The 21446-nt window shown below is 48.7% G+C and overlaps 1 protein-coding gene across 1 annotated transcript in view; it reads right to left on the reverse strand.

The window, feature by feature from the left end:
- Nucleotides 1-21446, reverse strand: part of mtm (myotubularin) — a 157450-nt gene that overhangs the window by 15580 nt on the left and 120424 nt on the right. The window contains 1 exon segment of the mRNA XM_068352855.1: nt 14469-14576. Within this exon segment, the coding sequence (XP_068208956.1) occupies nt 14469-14576 (108 nt within the window).

The following is a 21446-nucleotide window of genomic DNA, read 5'->3' on the forward strand; positions in this document are numbered from 1 at the left end:
TAAAATATCATTTTCAAATATTTAACTTAGCCGGTGAATATATAATAGCTGATTCACACCCAAGGAGGTGGGTAGAGACCAGTTAAATATGTTTACATCGTATAAGCTAAGAGTTTTTATTTCATTTTGGAAGTTATCAATATAACAAAAACAAAATAAATAGGTACCTGGTAAGGAAGTCGACTTAGACGATTACTCTGCCTTGTAAGTACGTCTTCCTTACGGAGCCTCGCGATCCTCTTAGGATGCTGACAGACCCCTAGGAGCTGAAGTATCAAGGGCTGCAACCCATACAACAGGACCTCATCAAACCCCTAATCTGGGCGCTCTCAAGAAATGACTTTGACCACCCGCCAAATCAACCAGGATGCGAAAGGCTTCTTAGCCTTCCGGACAACCCATAAAAACAACATTAAAAACATTTCAAGAGACAGATTAAAAGGATATGGAATTAGGGAATTGTAGTGGTTGAGCCCTCACCCACTACTGCACTCGCTGCTACGAATGGTCCCAGTGTGTAGCAGTTCTCGTAAAGAGACTGGACATCTTTCAAGTAAAATGACGCGAACACTGACTTGCTTCTCCAATAGGTTGCGTCCATTATACTTTGCAGAGATCTATTTTGCTTAAAGGCCACGGAAGTTGCTACAGCTCTAACTTCGTGCGTCTTAACCTTAAGCAAAGATCGGTCTTCCTCACTCAGATGTGAATGAGCTTCTCGTATTAACAATCTGATAAAGTATGACAAAGCATTCTTTGACATAGGCAAGGATGGTTTCTTAACTGAACACCATAAAGCTTCAGATTGGCCTCGTAAAGGTTTAGTACGATCTAAGTAGAACTTAAGAGCTCTAACAGGGCATAAGACTCTTTCTAGTTCATTACCTACGATCTCCAATAAGCTGGGAATATCGAAAGATTTAGGCCAAGGACGAGAAGGTAGCTCATTTTTGGCTAGAAAACCAAGTTGCAGAGAACAAGTAGCTTTTTCCGACGAAAATCCGATGTTCTTGCTGAAGGCATGAATCTCACTGACTCTTTTAGCCGAGGCTAAGCATACCAGGAAAAGTCTTAAGAGTGAGATCTTTCAGGGAGGCTGACTGTAAAGGCTCAAACCTGTCTGACATGAGGAATCTTAGGACCACGTCTAAATTCCACCCAGGAGTAGCCAAACGACGCTCCTTAGTGGTCTCAAAAGACTTAAGGAGGTCTTGCAGATCTTTATTGTTGGAAAGATCTAAGCCTCTATGCGGAAGACCGATGCCAACATGCTTCTGTAGCCCTTGATAGTGGGAGCTGAAAGGGATCGTCCTTTTCTCAGGTATAAGAGAAAATCAGCTATTTGGGCTACAGAGGTACTGGTCGAGGATACAGAAACTGACTTGCACCAGTCTCGGAAGACTTCCCACTTCGATTGGTAGACTCTAATGGTAGACGCTCTCCTTGCTCTAGCAATCGCACTGGCTGCCTCCTTCGAAAAGCCTCTAGCTCTCGAGAGTCTTTCGATAGTCTGAAGGCAGTCAGACGAAGAGCGTGGAGGCTTTGGTGTACCTTCTTTACGTGTGGCTGACGTAGAAGGTCTACTCTTAGAGGAAGACTTCTGGGAACGTCTACTAACCATCGAAGTACCTCGGTGAACCATTCTCTCGCGGGCCAGAGGGGAGCAACTAACGTCAACCTTGTCCCTTCGTGAGAGGCGAACTTCTGCAGTACCTTGTTGACAATCTTGAATGGTGGGAATGCGTAAAGATCCAGATGTGACCAATCTAGGAGGAAGGCATCTATATGTATTGCTGCTGGGTCCGGGACTGGAGAGCAATATATTGGAAGCCTCTTGGTCAGCGAGGTTGCAAAGAGATCTATGGTGGGTTGACCCCAAGTGGCCCAAAGTCTCTTGCACATTGCACACATCCTTGTGGAGGGTCCATTCGGTTGGAATTACTTGACCTTTCCGACTGAGACAATCTGCTAGGACGTTCAAGTCGCCCTGGATGAACCTCGTAACTAGGGAGATGCCTCGACCTTTTGACCAGATGAGCAGGTCCCTTGCGATCTCGTACAACGTCAGTGAGTGGTTACCTCCCTGTTTGGAGATGTACGCCAAGGCCGTGGTGTTGTCCGAGTTTACTTCCACCACTTTGCCTCGAAGGAGATACTCGAAGCTTTTCAAGGCCAGATGAACTGCCAACAGCTCCTTGCAGTTGATATGCATGCTCCTCTGACTCGAGTTCCACAGACCTGAGCATTCCCGACCGTCCAGCGTCGCGCCCCAGCCCAAGTCCGATGCGTCCGAGAAGAGAACGTGGTTGGGTATCTGAACAGCCAGGGGAAGACCCTCTCTTAGGTTGATATTGTCCTTCCACCAAGTCAGACAAGACTTTATCTTTCCGGAAATCGGGATCGAGACCGCCTCTAGCGTCTTGTCCTTTTTCCAGTGAAAAGCCAGATGGAATTGAAGAGGACGGAGGTGTAGTCTTCCTAGTGATACAAATTGCTCCAGGGATGACAGCGTCCCTACCAGACTCATCCACAGCCTGACTGAGCAGAGTTCTTTCTTCAGCATCTTCTGGATGGAGAGCAGGGCTTGATCTATTCTGGGGGCCGACGGAAAAGCCCGAAAAGCTTGACTGTGAATCTCCATCCCTAAATACAGAATAGTTTGGGATGGGACCAGCTGCGACTTTTCCAAATTGACTAGGAGTCCCAATTCCTTGGTCAGATCTAGAGTCCACTTGAGATCCTTCAGACAGCGACGACTGGAAGAGGCTCTGAGAAGCCAGTCGTCCAAATAAAGGGAGGCTCAGATGTCCGATAAGTGGAGGAATTTCGCCACATTCCTCATCAGCCTCGTAAATACGAGAGGAGCTGTGCTTAGGCCAAAGCACAGGGCCCGAAACTGGTAAACCACATCTTCGAAGACGAATCTCAGAAAAGGTTGGGAGTCTGAGTGAATGGGGATGTGGAAGTAGGCGTCCCTTAGGTCTAGCGAGACCATCCAGTCTTCCTTTCTGACTGCTGCTAAGACTGACTTTGTGGTCTCCATGGAAAACTTCGTCTTTGTGACAAAGACATTCAGAGCACTGACGTCTAGCACCGGTCTCCACCCTCCTGTCTTCTTTGATACTAGGAAGAGACGGTTGTAAAACCCCGGTGATTGAAGGTCCGAGACTTTGACCACCGCTCCCTTCTCTAGCAAAAGAGATACTTCCAGTTTCAGGGCTTGTCTCTTTTCTTCCTCTCTGTACCTGGGAGAGAGATCAATGGGGGACGTCGCTAGAGGGGGTTTGCGTACAAAAGGGATTTTGTACCCCTCTCTGAGTAACCTCACAGATTGTTGATCTGCGCCTCTCCTCTCCCAGGCTTGCCAGAAGTTCTTGAGTCTGGCTCCTACTGCTGTCTGAAGTTGCGGGCAGTCAGACTCTGCCCTTAGAGGACTTGGATCCTTTCCTCTTCCCTCGCTTCCCTTCGGCACGAGCACCTCCCCTGCTGGAGGCTCTGCCACGAAAGGGCGGAATAAAACGAGACGCTGCAGTGTCTATCCTCGGTCTAGCAGACAAAGTAGGCAAAGGGGGAGCTTTGCGAGCCGAGGACGCAACTAGATCGTGGGTGTCCTTCTGAACTAAAGACAAGGCAATTTCCTTAACCAAGACTTCAGGAAACAGGCACTTGGAAAGGGGAGCAAAGAGTAGCTCAGATCTTTGGCATGGCGTCACTCCAGCAGACAGGAAAGAACATAGAGACTCTCGCTTCTTCAGGACTCCGGACGTGAATGAGGCGGCAAGCTCGTTGGACCCATCACGGACGGCCTTGTCCATGCAGGACATAATGAGCAAGGAAACATCCTTATCTGCAGAAGAGATTTTCCTACTCAGGGCTCCTAGACACCAGTCTAGGAAGTTAAAGACTTCGAAAGCCCTAAATATACCTTTAAGAAGGTGGTCCAGGTCCGATGGTGACCAACAAATCTTCGAGCGTCTCATGGCAAGGCGGCGGGGAGAGTCTACAAGACTTGAGAAGTCGCCCTGGGCAGAGGCAGGAACTCCCAAGCCGAGAACTTCTCCCGTGGCGTACCAGACGCTCGATCTAGACGAGAGTTTAGATGGGGGAAAGGCAAATGCTGTCTTTCCTAAACTCTTCTTGGTCTCTAACCAATCTCCCAACAGCCGCAAAGCTCTCTTGGATGAGCGAGAGAGAACGAGTTTAGTAAAGGCAGGTACGGTAGCAGGCACGCCTAATACAAACTCCGACAGCGGCGAACGAGGAGCCACAGAAACAAAGTGATCAGGGAACAACTCTTTAAATACAGCCATGACTTTTCTAAAGTCCAAGGATGGTTGAGTTGCCTTAGGCTCATCAAGTTCTGAAGGTTGATCCTCTTGTGGTTCAGCAATGTCCTCATCTGATAGCTCCTCATCCGATAACTGATGAGGAAACGGCAAAGGAGTGGGCAACGTTTGACTCGCCGAGTCCAGTCGCACTGGTGCATGCGTGACGGAGCCGGACGCAGCGTCATGGAACTGCTGCACAGTCTGGGAACTGTCAACAACCATGGTTGCGCGAGGACGCACAGCGTCCACCCGAGACTGTTTAGACCGTCTGGGTTGTGCAGTCAACACCATACCGGGTTGCGGAGGTTGACGCACCGCGTCAAAACAAGTCACCTCTGATGGTTGATGAACGTCCTGAACGTCAACAACCACCTCCGTGCGTCGCCTAACGTCAACGTGCGGCTGGCAACTCACACTGGGTCGCATCGGTGGAGGTACTACCCCAACTGGTTGACGCGAGAAAGCTACCTCGTCAACAGGACGCACAACAGACCGCTTGGATGGTTGTTGGCCAAAAGGTTCAGCAGCAACCTTCTCCGCATTGAAGTCCTCCATCAAGGACGCAAGCTTGGACTGCATGTCCTGCAGCAATACCCATTTAGGGTCTACGGAAGCAGGAGCGGCAACAGACGGGGTGAGCGACTGAGGCGGCACAGCTTTGCCTCTCTTAGGCGGCGAGCAGTCATCAGATGACGGCAACGAGTCCGAACTGTCCCAGTGGCTACAACCGGGACGTTGGACTTGTCCTGAAGGGACCGACTTACGCTTCAAAGGTCGGGAGACCTTGGTCCAAGGTTTCTTACGAGAAACACCTTCGGACGACGAGGTAAAAATGGGCTCTCTCGTCTTACGTTGGTAGGGGCGATCTTGGGGAGATACGCCTGATACCATAGAGGGAACGTCTGTTCGCTGATCAAGGCCTCTCGAACCCATGAGTCGTACGACATTGCTTCTCCCCTGGGCTTGGGAGCTTGCAAGAGGTCCCGGACTAGGAGGACGACAGACACGAACAGACGAACCCTCAAGCGCAACACTGTTCACAACACTTTGAGAAACACTAGGCACTTTAACACTTTCCGCCGCGGCACTTTGGCACTTTAGTTCCTTTACGTCCGCCATGAGTTGATTGCGGTCACTTGCAAGGGCCTCAACTCTCTCCCCCAAGGCATGGATAGCACGCATCATGTCTTGCATCGACGGTTCCTGAGTGCTAGGAGGGGGGTTAGGAACAACCACTACAGGGGAAGGATTAGGTTCAGGGGCATGTGGAGAGGAAAAATCTACCGACCTAGAAGAACTTCTCCTTACCCTATCTCTCTCTAGTCTGCGTGTATATTTCTCAAATTTGAGAAAATCGAATTCCGAAAGGCCCACGCATTCCTCACACCGATCTTCCAATTGACAGGTTTTACCCCGACAATTGGAACATACAGTGTGAGGGTCGAGAGAAGCCTTTGGAAGACGCCTATGACAGTCCCTAGCATTACATTTTCTGAACTTGGGAACTTGTGAAAGGTCAGCCATTTTGAATTAGTCAAGGGAAAATTCCAAAAAACGATCTAAGTCATCAACAATTAATCCGATCCAAAAAAAGAGTTCAAGGATTTATTTGAAGAAAAACACCTGTACTGCGAAAGCTCAAACCAAATTAAAGTACTTCACCAAATATGATGTGAAAAAACTCCAGGTTCAACAGCGAGTAAAGTACGTCTTGTCGACACGTCGACAGAGAAGAAATTGAGTCTTTGTTTACATCGAGAGTGGTATCTGGCCGACAGTTGGCGCTGGTGGGCACACCCGCAACCTGTATAGCGATCGCTGGCGAGTTTTTACTGTTTTTTTGTCTGTCGAGCAACAGAGTTGCAGCTATTATATATTCATCGGCTAAGTTAAATATTTAAAAATGAAATTCATAAATATTAATACAAGTTTATACTGTACCAATGAAGGGTATATTCAATAAATAGTCAAACATGACAAATTCGAAGATAATTTGTATTTTTCCTAACCATACAAACCTTAGCTATTTACAAAGGGTTATTACTTTTAGCGTAGCTGAAATGGCGAGCCATTAGAATTTAACGAGGGTGTATTACCCCCGCGCTAGATAGCGGGGGGGTAGGGGAGTGGTAGCTAGCTACCCCTCCTCCCCCTCACACACAGGTGAATACTCACTTTCACTTAGAGGTAGGACTTGTCTTGGGGGACAGGGCTGGCGGGCAAATATGTGTAAATAGCTAAGGTTTGTATGGTTAGGAAAAATACAAATTATCTTCGAATTTGTCATTTGTTCCGTAACCGAAATACAAACCACGCTATTTACAAAGGGTGACTTATCCCTTAGGAAGGGTGGAAAGTCCCCAGCCATACTGGCTTTGGCTTTACCCGGGGACTCAGAATCCGAGTGAGTCGCACTCAAGAAAAGGAGTCCCTGCACCTCACAAGTTCCTTGCACCGCAAGGAACCATGTGGCCTACGTAAGCTTGTGTGTGAAGGAAGAAGTGTGACCCGTCTTAGGCAGTTGACCTGGAGTTCCAGAAGGAACTCTGGGTTAGGACGTTCCCAATACCACCTCGTCAGGGTATGGGGGACGCGACAGTATTGACTCAATACTCGGAACACAAGGAAGCATGGTTTACCTGCAGAGGTTCGAGGTCAGCTATGCAGAGACCAGGATGCTGCTTCCCCGTAGAGGGGATGATGAAGAAAGAAGTAAGGGCCAGACATACTTCTTTCGTTCATGCAGACTAAAACCTGATAACAATGCCCTCAACCTTCTGCTACCTGTCCAAAAAGGAGCCTGAGGTTAGACCAGCTGTTGTGTAGCCACCACAGAGCGATAGAAAACGTATCGAGACTCCTGTGGGTCACGCCCTGCAGGAAGCGGGCTGCGAAGGTCATCAGACGCTTCCAGACTCCAGCTTGTAGCACCTGCGTCACAGAGTAGTATTACTCGAAGGCGAGGGACGTTGCGATGTATCCAACATCGTGCTGTAGGGCGACGTGACGGGGGAGGGTCTGAAGACAGGTCGAGATGAATGTCCTTGAGTCCGGGCTGAAGAGGTATACTGGTGACTCTCCCCCCATGTCCTCCTTGTGTTCCCAAATCGGCTGCAACTGAGGCCAAACTGCAGCTGTTCCCAGCGCTAACCTCTCGATTCCTGTACTGGCAAGAAAGAGAAGGTCTTGGGACATCAGACACAGAATGGAGACTCAAAATCTTGAATGAATCGGACCGAAGGGTCGGGACCCTCAGATTCTGAGTCTAGCCAACAACTCAGGAGCGAGCCTGAATGTTGCCTTCCCCTCTTCCTTAGAAAGGGGGGGAGTAGTAAGAGACCAAGAAGATTGCTTACACACTGGCCGTGGCCAGAGTGAGCAGAAGACCCAAGGCGGAATACAATCCGAGGCCTGTCGTAAAAGGGTCTTGAGAAGATCTCTTAAAGGACTAAAAGTCCGAGCCATGCTCCAAGTTGGAGGTCTTCCTCCGACTAGGGCAGGGACGATCGTAGCTTCGCATGAGCGAGGATAGATCCAGCGGGCAGGAAAAAGTTATTCCTTTAAGCCTGAAGGTCAGGGAAAGGCTGAGCGACAGGCTTCATTGCCAAGAGCGGAAAGGAGTTTCCTCCCGCCTAAAGGCAATAAGACCGTTATTGCTGGAGAAGAGGCCTCACGGGAAGAGGTATATCTCCCACGGCACCAACCACCTTAGACTCTTCACTTTGCCTGGGAGACCCCTGTGGATGACTATCGCAGATGACGCGACCTCCGTACCGCGACTGTAGCGGGTTGTCTCTTCTAGAGGAGGAAGCGTAGTGTCTCCAGGCATGAAGCCGAAGCGACGCCCCGGTTCGGGAGAGATGTCGCAGTGTGGTTGCTTGAGTAGTCTGCGCCGTGGGAGAAGCTCTCCCGGGAGTTCCGTCAGGGGAAGCAGAGGGTCCAGAAACCGTTCTGCGCATAGTCCCAGTGGAGCTCTCCCATTGAAAGGTTGACAGACAACCTGGTTTTGTTGAGACCCATTGTCCGCAGACAAAAAGGAGGGAAGACGCAGGCGTCGAAGTTGTCCCACCATCACCGGAATGCATCTTGCCAGAGTCTCGGGGTCTGAGACTGGGGGGAAAACTAGCGGAAGCTTGAGGTTCCAAGCTGTCGCGATCAGGTCCCCCAGACCAGCACTTGCTGGTTACCCAAGGTCAAAGACCCCTAGGTACACTCTCTCTATGAGGCTCTGCTCGGATAGTCTGAGAGAAACATTCCCCTGCCTGGAATGAGAGAGCCGATGGTGGAATTGAGAGAATCTCAATCATCCCGGTATCTCTACTGCAAGATGTGAAGGTGTGAAAATGCGTCCCCTGCTGGTTAGCATGAAGTCGACACGCAACGGGGCGACTTGGCAGGAGCGGTAGGATCTGAAGAGGGGCCAGACTAAGGCCCTTAAGCCTGCCTGAATGATGGAGAGGTATCCTTCAGGTCTTGACCATAGGCCTGGACCGGAACATGCCCCCCCCCTTTCCTTTGACGAGTCCGAGAACCGCATCAAGAATGTGGGGAAAGGACGAGAATATCCACTACCATCAAGAGGCTCCATAGGTCAACACCCATTGCAGGTTTAATAGTTCCGCTGGTCCCATAGGGCCAGGGAGTCCGGTTAAACATTGCCTGAAGCCACCGGAACTTGGATCGCCCCACATGGAACTTATCCTGAGGCGACCGTTCGGACTATAAACGGGTCAATGAGGAAAGAAGAACTAGGAAACGTTCCAAGGTAGGGCTGAAAACTCTGCTTGACTGAGAACAGGTACTGCGACTCTCCTCAGTCTTGCCACAGTCAACCGAAAGGAAGGCTCGGAGGATGTGGTAACAGAATCTGGCGTCCCCAGGTGGTCACCCATCCAAGTACCGACGTTGCTTAACCTCGCTGGACGGACGAGAAGCGGGGTTTCCAACGTGGTAAGGCGGTTGACTCAATATCATGGCCAGATACTCCAGATGTTGAGGCAGAGGAAGAGAAGGCTCCAAGCAAAATACCATGAGCCCACACTCATGGTCAGCATTCGGAAGCTTTTCCCGGCGCTGAAGAAGGTCGAAACCCGAGCCTACCGGAGTTGACCAGCCCTCCAAACAGCAGAGGAGGCGGAAGTCTGCACCTGAGCGGCCAAGAGGAAGGCAGGGAGAGTTCTCTGGGGAAACAAACCTGCTATGCCACGGCGGGATAGCCACACTGCATCATAAGCAGGAATACTTGCAGTTTAGGCTGAATTCGACGAGCACCCTGGAAGATGGATGGAATGGAAACTGAAAGTACCCGTCCTTCCGATCCAGGGTTAAAGGAGTCCTGTCGCCTCGTTACCAGTCTGATCGATTCTGCTGGTCTACGCTGGCCGAAGTTTGTTCGACAAACTTGATCAGGGCTGAGAGGTCGACTATGGACATCCCCTCTCAGATCCTTCCTTACAAGAAAGGATCGACTGAGGGGGCCGGGGGTGAAGCCGTCGATGATCCTAAGGAAGACCTTCGCCTAAGGTATGGATCATTCTGCCCAACCGGGCAACTCTGCTGATGCTATGGCATAGAGGTTCAGAGACACTGAATTCGCTGACAGAGACGGCAGGCGCGATATCCTTGGCTACTCACAGAGATTGTGCGGGAATGGGCATCGGGAAGCTGTCATTCGGATGAGTAACCTTAAGCATCCTCCCAGCGAAAAAACCTGCAATCCTAGAGTTCGTGAACTCCTTTTAGGACTATGCCCCCCAGGGGGAGTCTCCCGTGCCATCTGTTCCTGACAGGAGGAAACTGCAATTGGACACCTTGTCCCAGTTGTCGTAGCCGATAACTTAGGCCGACGTGGTTGAAAGAAAAGGGAGCTGGAGCCCTGCAGAGTCTGGAAGAAAGCGCCTTGGAGGAGTGAAACCGGAAGTCGATTTACTCCGCACAGCAGATGTTTAAGTCTCTGTCCTTGGGCAAAGACAAAACTCTTCTCAAGGATGGAAGGGTGTCTGAGGTCGTTGACCTCCACAGATGAGACACCCGAAGGAAGCCTTCAGTCAGTGCGTCCAGATGGTACAACATCGAGCTTGTCCGCAAGTAGATACTTAACGACGAAAGGCCAAGGTGCCTGAGCTCGAGAGGAGGAAAGTACCCTTGATCTTCCTGTAGCTTCCTTGAACCAAACCTCGGGCCGTAACCGAGGAGGGAAAGAACCTGGTAAGCTCCCAGAGGAAGAGGTAAGCAGTCACCCCTTGTCCGATGGAGAAATCTTCAACGGAAAGCCCCCCCGCCAAAAATCCTTCCAGGGCGGGAGAAGGAGAGAGTACTCGTGCAGGAGAGGGGACCCTCGAGACCGACCTCTTGGGAACCAACTTCGCCCTGGGGGAAGTCACCACGAAGTCCACTCCTCTCTTTCTCTTCAGCGTAGGAGAGACAGCCGCTGGTTTGTTACCCTGGCCGGTGAGTGCTGGTTTCATAACCCTCATTAACGCCCGTGCCAGCGGATCAAACCATGTCTGCTGCTCCAAGGACACAGAGTCCGAAATCCTCGCTAAGGTGAAAGGGATCGGGCGATCCTTTGGAGAGGACACGACGGTTCCTGCCTGAAAAGAAGGTGGGAAGAATGCTGTACTGACCTGTCTTCGTCCTGCACTACCAACCTGTGCTTGGATGGAGGTGATCCCGAGTGCCGCCTAGGAGCACGCGTCCCTGCTGCTACCACCGGCTGTGGAATTCGCCGCGAACTATGGTCGCGCGAGGGCGAACGGTCGCGCAAAGGCGAATGGTCGCGCGGGCGCACAGGCGAGTGGTCGCGCGGGCGCGCAGGCGAGCGGTCGCGAGGGCGCGCAGGCGAGCGATCGCGCGGGCGCGCAGGCGAGCGATCGCGCGGGCGCGCAGGCGAATGGGCGTGACGGCGAGGGATCGTGCTGCCGCGTAGGTGAAGAAGATCGCTGGCGGTAAGCGATGGCGAGCAGCATGTGTAGGTGAATGATCGCGTGATAGGGTGCGATGGTGATCAGCATCTGCAAGAGGGCGAGCGTTCAGGGTTGTGCGATGAGGAGCAGCATGCGTAAGCGGGCAATCGTGCAGGGTTGTGCGATGGCGAGCAGCATGCGCAGGTGAATGATCGCGTGAAAGGGTGCGATGGTGATCAGCATCTGCAGGAGGGCGATCGTTCAGGCTGGTGCGATGAGGAGCAGCATGCGTAAGCGGGCAATCGTTCAGGGTTGTGCGATGGCGAGCAGCATGCGCAGGTGAATGATCGCGTGAAAGGGTGCGATGGTGATCAGCATCCGCAAGAGGGCGATCGTTCAGGGTTGTGCGATGAGGAGCAGCATGCGTAAGCGGGCAATCGTTCAGGGTTGTGCGATGGCGAGCAGCATGCGCAGGTGAATGATCGCGTGAAAGGGTGCGATGGTGATCAGCATCTGCAGGAGGGCGATCGTTCAGGGTGGTGCGATGAGGAGCAGCATGCGTAAGCGGGCAATCGTTCAGGGTTGTGCGATGGCGAGCAGCATGCGCAGGTAAATGATCGCGTGAAAGGGTGCGATGGTGATCAGCATCCGCATGAGGGCGATCGTTCAGGATTGTGCGATGAGGAGCAGCATGCGTAGTTGAGGGTCGCGCGATGGCGATCAGCATCCGCAGTTGAGGGTCGCGCGATGGCGATCAGCATCCGCAGTTGAGGGTCGCGCGATGGCGATCAGCATCCGCAGTTGAGGGTCGCGCGATGGCGATCAGCATCCGCAGTTGAGGGTCGCGCGATGGCGATCAGCATCTGCAGTTGAGGGTCGCGCGATGGCGATCAGCATCCGCAGTTGAGCTAGTAGCTGGCGAACCATGTTCCTTCAGAAGTGTTGGAGAACGTTGGCGTGCCAGCTGTAACACACGTGGGCGATCCGGAGATCGCTGGCGAGCTGATGATCGCTGACGAGCTGACGATCGCTGGCGAGATGATGATCGCTGACGAGCTGATGATCGCTGACGAGCTGATGATCGCTGACGAGCAGAAGGCTACGCGTGGAAGCCTGCGCAAAAAAGAAGAAGAGTCCTTGACCCCGACCTGAACCGAAGTTCTAGATCGCGAGGGCGAACGTGGGCGCACAGGGCACGTAACAGGAACCGCAGGGAAGATCATCTTGAAAGCGCTGACGAACAGGAGAGCGCTGACGAACAGAAGGGCGCGCAGGGAAACCCTGACACGCAAGGGAAGAACCCCCGTGGGGGCAACCCTTTGCCCCGAAGGGATCGTTGTCCGCCGGGAGACTGATGTCCGTCGGAAGACCGCTGTCCGTCGGGAAGACCGTTGTCCGTCGGGAAGACCGTTGCCCGTCGGAACACGAGATTAGACTGCTGTCCATCTGCACCAAGACGGAAGATCGAGAAAAAGAAGTTGTAGGCTGCAAACGGAGATTCAAAAAGGCGCCTCAAGCACCCTTATAGGGAGATGAGAGGCCCTTACGACGAGGCGGACGGAGGGCCTTACGGCGAGGGAGGCCAACAGCAACAGCAACAGAAGAAACCTCCGAAGAGGAGTCTCTATGAGTGTACTCTCTCGCGAACGAAAGAGAAACACTTCGTGGAAGAGACTGGTCAGCCAGTGACCTAAAAGGGGCAATCCTCCGAAGAGGAGCTCCTGCAGTTGCCCAGCCCCTTGAGCGAAACTGCAGGTGCGACCGCTCAGCACCAAGAGCATAGTCGCACGAAAAAAAAAGGCAAGAGAAGAACCCCCCAAAAGAGGAAAAGCTCAAGCCTGGACAGGAAAAAAAAACTTCCCTCGGAAGGAAAGTTATCCGCCCAAGGAGGCAAGCCTCCTGACTGTTCTAAAATGAACTGGAGAGCTGTCCGTCGACACGGGAGTACTACCAGTAGAAGGAGACACGCCCCTGACGACAATACAAGGGGGGAGGCAGCAACAGCCGAATCCCCAGGACTCAACCAGACAGCTCACACCGTTGCTATATTACAGAAACGAACTAGATCGGTAACTGTAAAAAAATAAAACAAATAATATTAGTACACATTCATTCCCCCGGGAAGGCTCCGAAGAGGAATCCCGAGGAAAAGGAACAAGAATTACACAACAGGCACGTGCCCTCACAACCACTTACACTCGCGGAAGGAGAGCTGTAACCAAAACAGAATTATAACAATTATAATTATGTAACTATGTAATTATGTAATTTAAAAATGAATGAACACTAAAGAAAAAAACGAAAACCCCGAAAGGAATCGTTCTACAAGCTGAAAAATTAACAACTACAATTAGATTCATAAACTAATTGAGACAAAATGTACGGCGTAGCAACCCCACCCACACGGGAAGGAAGCTACAAGGGCGTAGTAAAACATAGTAAAAGGGTGAACGACCTCAAGAGAGAGAGAGAGAGAAAGACCGAAGTCAAACTCGATCGCAACCCATAAAATTAGGCCGTGGTGGCCTAACTGCCGAGGCCTCCACGTAGATATCGTACACTACACACACACATCTGAAAAGGAAACTTACTTATTTCTATACTCAAATATATATACAAACATGAAAACATGTTTACATATATATTGAGTAAAAGAAAAGTAAGCGATTAAGTAAAGACAAAACAGACAATGGCTGCCAAGCGAGGACCAAGACAGAGACGTCTGTCACAGTCCGAGCCAAAAGTGAAAGTGAGTATTCACCTGTGTGTGAGGGGGAGGAGGGGTAGCTAGCTACCACTCCCCTACCCCCCCGCTAACTAGCGCGGGGGTAATACACCCTCGTTAAATTCTAATGGCTCGCCATTTCAGCTACGCTAAAAGTAATAACCCTTTGTAAATAGCGTGGTTTGTATTTCGGTTACGGAACAAAATAGACTTAGAATTGATTAAATTTCCTCTAATGAAGGCCTTTACTGGTCAAAGACATGGAAAATCCAACTAAAAGCATGATATTAATGACTGTACTTAATATAACTACAAAACAACAGTATAACATCTGATATCTCTATTTTCCATTCAACAGAGACAGAATTACAATAATTATAAAAGGCTTAGTTGATGTAAAATGTATTTATCTACTGTACTGTATCTCATGTGAAACATACAGTATTTGATTTGTGGATAAACATCCCTACTTATTTAAAAATATGAATACTGAGCTTGCTCCAAACTTACCTGAGCAAATTTGTGGCCATAACTCAGCCATTCTTTTTCAATAAGAACAGAAAATCCTTGAACAGTCCTGTAGTAACCATCCAACATAAGCATAGCAAGAGCTGTCAGCTGAAAATGAAATGCAAAATTTAATCTTATGGAGAGGTAAAAAGAAAAAATGATATTTTAATTATAAAATAAATTTTTGAATATACTTACCCGGTGAATATATAATAGCTGAGCCTCCGGCGGCTCGACAGAAAAACACACAAAAACTTGCGAGCGATCGCTATGAAGGTTGCGGGTGTGCCCACTAGCGCCAACTATCGGCCAGATACCGCATATACATGTAAACAGACCCAATTTTTCTCATCCCGCTGGGTCTCTATCGGGGAGGAAGGGGGGGCCTTTAATTTATATATTCACCGGGTAAGTATATTAAAAAATTTATTTTATAATTAAAATATCATTTTTAAATATTTAACTTAGCCGGTGAATATATAATAGCTGATTCACACCCATGGTGGTGGGTAGAGACCAGAGTTAATTAAGTTTACAGCGTATATGCTTAGAGTTTTTGACAGTTATATCATAACAAAACCCAAATATATATAGGTACCTGGTAAGGAAGTCGACTTAGACGATTACTCTGCCTTATTAGTCTGTCTTCCTCACGAAGCCCAGCGATCCTCTTAGGATGCTGAAAGACTCCCAGGGGCTGAAGTATTAAGGGCTGCAACCCATACAACAGGACCTCATCAAACCCCTAATCTGGGCGCTCTCAAGAAATGACTTTGACCACCCGGCAAATCAATCAGGATGCGAAAGGCTTCTTAGCCTTCCGTACAACCCAAAAAAACAATATTAAAAACATTTCAAGAGACAGATTAAAAAGGATATTGGAATTAGGGTAATGTAGTGGTAGAACCCTCACCCACTACTGCACTCGCTGCAACGAATGGACCCAGTGTGTAGCAGTCCTCGTAAAGAGTCTGGACATCTTTTAAGTAAAATGACGCGAACACTGACTTGCTTCTCCAAAAAGTCGCGTCCATAATACTTTGCAGAGATTTATTTTGCTTGAAGGCCACGGAAGTTGCTACAGCTCTAACTTCGTGCGTCTTAACCTTAAGCAAACATCGGTCTTTCTCATTCAAGTGAGAATGAGCTTCTCGTATTAAAAATCTGATAAAATATGACAAAGCATTCTTTGACATAGGCAATGATGGTTTCTTAACTGAGCACCATAATGCCTCAGATTTACCTCGTAATGACTTAGTACGAGCTAAATAGAACTTAAGAGCTCTAACAGGACATAATACTCTTTCCAGTTCGTTGCCTACGATCTCTGATAAGCAAGGAATATCAAAAGATTTAGGCCAAGGACGAGAAGGCAGTTCATTTTTGGCCAGGAAACCAAGTTGAAGTGAACAAGTGGCTTTTTCTGTAGAAAAGCCGATGTTCTTACTGAAGGCATGAAGTTCACTGACCCTTTTAGCCGAAGCCAAGCACACTAGGAAAAGTGTCTTGAGGGTGAGGTCCTTCAGGGAGGCTGAATGTAATGGCTCAAACCTGTCTGACATGAGGAACCTTAGGACCACGTCTAAGTTCCATCCAGGAGTTGCCAAACGACGTTCCTTAGAGGTCTCGAAAGACTTAAGGAGATCTTGGAGATCTTTATTGTTGGAAAGATCTAAGCCTCTATGTCGAAAGACCGAAGCCAACATGCTCCTGTAGCCCTTAATCGTGGGAGCTGAAAGGGAGCGAACCTTTCTCAGATGTAAAAGAAAATCTGCGATTTGGGCTACAGAGGTACTGGACGAGGACACAGATGCTGATTTGCACCAGTCTCGAAAGACTTCCCACTTTGACTGGTATACTCTAATGGTAGAAGCTCTCCTCGCTCTTGCAATCGCACTGGCTGCCTCCTTCGAAAAGCCTCGAGCTCTTGAGAGTCTTTCGATAGTCTGAAGGAAGTCAGACAAAGAGCGGGGAGGCTTTGATGGACATTCTTTACGTGGGGCTGACGTAACAGATCTACCCTTAGAGGAAGACTTCTTGGAAAGTCTACCAGCCATTGAAGTACCTCGGTGAACCACTCTCTCGCGGGCCAGAGGGTAGCAACCAACGTCAACCTTGTCCCTTCGTGAGAGGCGAACTTCTGCAGTACCTTGTTGACTATCTTGAATGGTGGGAATGCATATAAGTCCAGAAGAGACCAATCCAGTAGAAACGCGTCTATGTGGATTGCTTCTGTATCTAGGACTGGAGAGCAATAGATTGGTAACCTTTTGGTCAACGAGGAGGCAAAGAGGTCTATGGTGGGTTGACCCCAAGTAGCCCAAAGACTCTTGCCCACGTCCTTGTGGAGGGTCCATTCCGTGGGTATCACCTGACCCCTCCGACTGAGACAGTCTGCCAAGACGTTCAAGTCCCCCTGGATGAATCTCGTCAACAGGGAGATGCCTCGATTTCTTGACCATAAGAGAAGGTCCCTTGCGATCTCGAGCAGCGTGAAGGAGTGTGTGCCTCCTTGCTTGGATATGTACGCTAAAGCTGTGGTGTTGTCTGAGTTGACCTCTACCACTTAGTTTCGAAGAAGCTTTCGAATATCATCAAGGCCAAGTGGACTGCTAATAGCTCCTTGCCGTTGATGTGCATGCTCTTCTGACTTGAGGTCCACAGACCCGAGCATTCCCGACCGTCCAGGGTCGCACCCCAACCCAAATCCGACGCGTCTGAGAACAACACGTGGTTTGGGTTCTTGACTGCTAGGGATAGTCCCTCTCTCAGACTGATATTGCTGTCCCACCATTTCAGGCATGCCTTTACTGGTTCGGAGACTGGGAATGATACCGTCTCTAACGTCTTGTCCTAGTTCCAGTGAGAGGTTAGATGGAACCGGAGAGGCAGAAGGTGTAGTCTCCCTAGTGAGACAAACTGCTCCAGGGATGAGAGAGTCCCTACGAGACTGTTCTAACTCCTGACTGAACAAACGTTCTCTTTTCAGCATTAGTTGGACTTCGAGCAGGGCTTGTTCTATTCGGGTGGCAGACGGAAAAGCCCGAAAAAACTGGACAGTGAATCTCCATCCCCAAATATAGAATAATCTGGGATGGGATCAGTTGGGACTTTTAGGTTGACCAAAAGTCCCAACTCCCTGGCCAGACTCAACGTCCAATGTAGATCCTGCAGACAGCGAAGACTGGACGATGCTCTGAGAAGCCAGTCGTCCAAGTACAGGGAGGCTCGGATCCCCGATAGATGGAGGGATTTTGCCACATTCCTCATGAGCCTCGTAAACACGAGAGGAGCAGGACTGAGGCCAAAGCACAGGGCTCGAAACTGGTACCCCACATTCCTGTAAACAAACCTCAGAAACGGTTGGGAATCCGGGTGTATAGGAATGTGGAAGTATGCCTCCTGAAGGTCGAGAGAGACCATCCAGTCGCCTTCCATTAATGCTGTCAAGACAGCCTGGTAGACTTCATCGTGAAGTTTGTCTTGACAATGAACACATTGAGCGCACTTGCCTCTTACGTACTCCTGCAGTGAACATGGCTGCCAGATCATTGGAGCCATCCCTGAGGGATTTGTTCCTGCAGAGAACGTGGCTGTCAGATCATTGGAGCCATCCCTGAAAGCCTTGTTTATGCATGACATAATTGTACAGCAAAACTTCAAACGTTCGAAAAAACTCCTAACAGGAGATGGTCTAGCTCTGAAGTCGACCATAAAATCTTGGAGCGTCTCATGGCCAGGCGCCAGGGAGAGTCTATGAGGTTTGAGAAGTCTATCTGGGCAGAGGCAGGAACTCCCAAGCCGAGAACTTCTCCCGTGTCATATCAGACTCTCGCTCTATAAGCCAGCTTAAAAGTAGGGAAAGCAAAGGCTGTCTCCCCCAAACTCCTCCTGGTGATTAACCAGTCGCCTAGCAAACGTAAAGCTCTCTTAGAAGAGCGAGAGAGCACTAGCTTATAAAACAACGGCTTCGAAGTAGCTAGGCCTAGTGTAAACTCTGACGTTTAGGCGAACGAGGAGCAGCAGTTACAAAAAGATCCGGACAAAGATCCTTAAAAATCAGCATGATTTATTTAAAGTCCATAGAGGGCTGAGCAGCTTTAGGCTCCTCTCCGTCTGACAGAGTCCTCAAGGGAATATCAGTAGGAGGGGGATCAGCAACTTCCTCATCTGAAGGAACCTTGTCCGACAATAGCCGTGTCTCAAGCAAGGGAGAGACCTGCCGTGGTGGCAATGCTTGACAAGCAGAGTCCACACGCAAAGGAGCAACAGTAGCAGTCAAGGACGCTATGTCATGTAACTGCTTAAAGGACTGACCAGTAACAACAACAGGTGCGGGAGGACGTTCGACGTCAACTCGAGACTGCCTTGACTGCTTAGACTGAGCAGTCAAAACAACTCTTGACTGCGGTGCTTGAAGTTCAACGTCAAAACAAGTCAACTATGCTGGTTGGTGAACGTCCTGAACGTCAACAAGAGCAAGCGGCTGAGAGTCAACACGGGACTGCATCGAGTGAGGCTCTACAAAACAAGATTGACGTGACTTTGTAACGTCAATGTCAACAAGACGAGCAAAGGCTCGTTTGGGCGGCTGACGGCCAAGATCTCGATCAGCTAAGCGGCGAGGATCATCGTGAACCTGCTCAACAGAATAGTCCTCCATAAGAGAGGCAAGCTTATTCTGCATGTCTTGCCGTACAACCCATTTAGGATCAACGGGAATGGTTGCGGTAAGAGACGAGGGTAACGTCTGTGACTGCAAAACCTTGCCTACAAAAAGACTCTCGGAGCCTGTGTTACGCTTTTGTTTAGGCGGCGAGCAGTCTTCCAATGACTGCATAGGGTCAGAGCTGTCCTAATGGTTACAACCAGGACGCTGGACCTGTCCTGAAAGGACTGACTTTCGCTTAAAGGGCCTCGAAACCTTGTTCCACGGTTTCTTATGCGAAAAGCCTTCGGATGACGAGGAGAAAATCGTCTCGCTCGTCTTATGGTAGGGGCGGTGTTGATGAGACACGCCTGAAACCATAGAGGGAACGTCTGTTCGCTGATCAAGTCCTCTCGAACCCATAAGACGTACGACATTACTTCTCCCCTGGGCTTGGGAGCTTGCAAGAGGTCTCGGACTAGGCGAACGACAGGCACGAACAGACGAACCCTCGGTCGCAACACTGATAACACTTTGCGCAATTATCACTTTATCACTACGATTTTCTGTTTTGCACTTACTTCACTGAAATCGAATTTTACAACAATTCACATTAGGTATGAATAAAACTGATTTCTACCTGAAGCACGCAATTCTACCCTCATCAAAAGGTTATAATTGCGAAATCAGTCGTATAATGTAAGCACATTAATACAAGCAAAAAACAGTAAACATATATTAAGATAAAAAGATCAGTGGCTGGGAAGGAGACTAAACACTAGTTCATTCAAAACTACGTTTTCAATCTCTCACCGTACAGTGCCTTGGGACGAGAATAAAAACTAAAAACGTTTTATCCTTTCTCCCCGTACAGAGACTAGGGACGAGAGTAAAAAACTGACTCGAGAACAACGTTACTCGCTTGGGACGAGAATAAAGATCGGAACGTTCTCTCTTCCTCTCTCTCTCTCCGTCTCTCTCTCTCTCTCTCTCTCTCTCTCTTGATTTCGCACCGAAGAGAAGAGCCCACTTACCTTTCGTCAATAAACAGGTTATTTGACCAAAGGAAAAAACTGAAAGGTTTTTCAATTAACAAGTTCCTTTAAAATAGTATTTAAAACATTTAAGTTTGAAAGAAGAATGAACAAAACGTCAGAATCGATTTACTCTTTCTGCAAAGTGAAACCGTGATTCTCTCTCTCTCTCTATCGTAACGATAGAGCGCAAACTGCGTAGCATAAATAAACTAAACGTTAGTTCATCTTTGAAACAGTACGAAGACTATTCAAAGAAAATCTTTCATAAAATATCTACTAAAAAATATTCATTTAATAAGTTTTAAATCATTTGCTCTGTAAAAGTTATTTACGATTGAAAGGGCTCAACGTTGTTTAACTTCGGTTTCCAAGTTAGGACCGCCTACTCTCGGATTAGAGGAGGAATAGGAAAGGTTGCATATAAACAAATCATTAAAATTTATCTTGAGGTTTATTATAAATGGAAAGCTAATCGAAGAGTCCTAAGAAAGGCGGTTGAGATATAAAATATATAGAGGAAAATCTATAATTAACAACAACAATTTATAACGTGATAAGATAATTGCTAAAAGCCTAAAACACACTTCCGTACTAAGGGAAGGGTCGGCCATTTAAAAGTCAAAGAAAGTCCAAAAAACAATCCAAAGTCATCAAAAATTAAATCTATCCAAAAACGAGTTCAAGATTTAAGTTGAAGATAAAACACCTGCACTGCGAAAGCTCAAACCAAAAGGAAGTACTTCACCAAATATGTTGAGAAAACTCCAGGTTATACAGCGAGTATTGATACGTCTTGTCGTTAAGGCCGACAGAGAAAAATTGGGTCTGTTTACATGTATATGCGGTATCTGGCCGATAGTTGGCGCTAGTGGGCACACCCGCAACCTTCATAGCGATCGCTCGCGAGTTTTTGTGTGTTTTTCTGTCGAGCCGCCGGAGGCTCAGCTATTATATATTCACCGGCTAAGTTAAATATTTAAAAAAAAGAATCACATCAAAGCTTTGAACAGCTGCCAATCACAATTCCTTTTTTCCATTCCTGTTACAATGATTATATGCAGCGTACAAACGCAGCAATTACTATGAAGAAGATAATCGTGAAAACTACCGTAATAAAGGGATTTTGACGAAGGAAAAATCTATTTCTAGGCAAGGGACCTGTGTCGCCCAGTGAAATACTCCTAATAGTACCATTTCTACTGCTAAATATACCAGAGAAAAAAGTTGCATATAATGCCAGGAATATACCCAGCTCGCTCACCCTTATAGGGTGTCGGTATAGTAACTGGGGCG

The sequence above is a fragment of the Palaemon carinicauda genome, chromosome 29, assembly GCF_036898095.1.
Source record: "Palaemon carinicauda isolate YSFRI2023 chromosome 29, ASM3689809v2, whole genome shotgun sequence".
Lineage (NCBI taxonomy): Eukaryota > Metazoa > Arthropoda > Malacostraca > Decapoda > Palaemonidae > Palaemon > Palaemon carinicauda.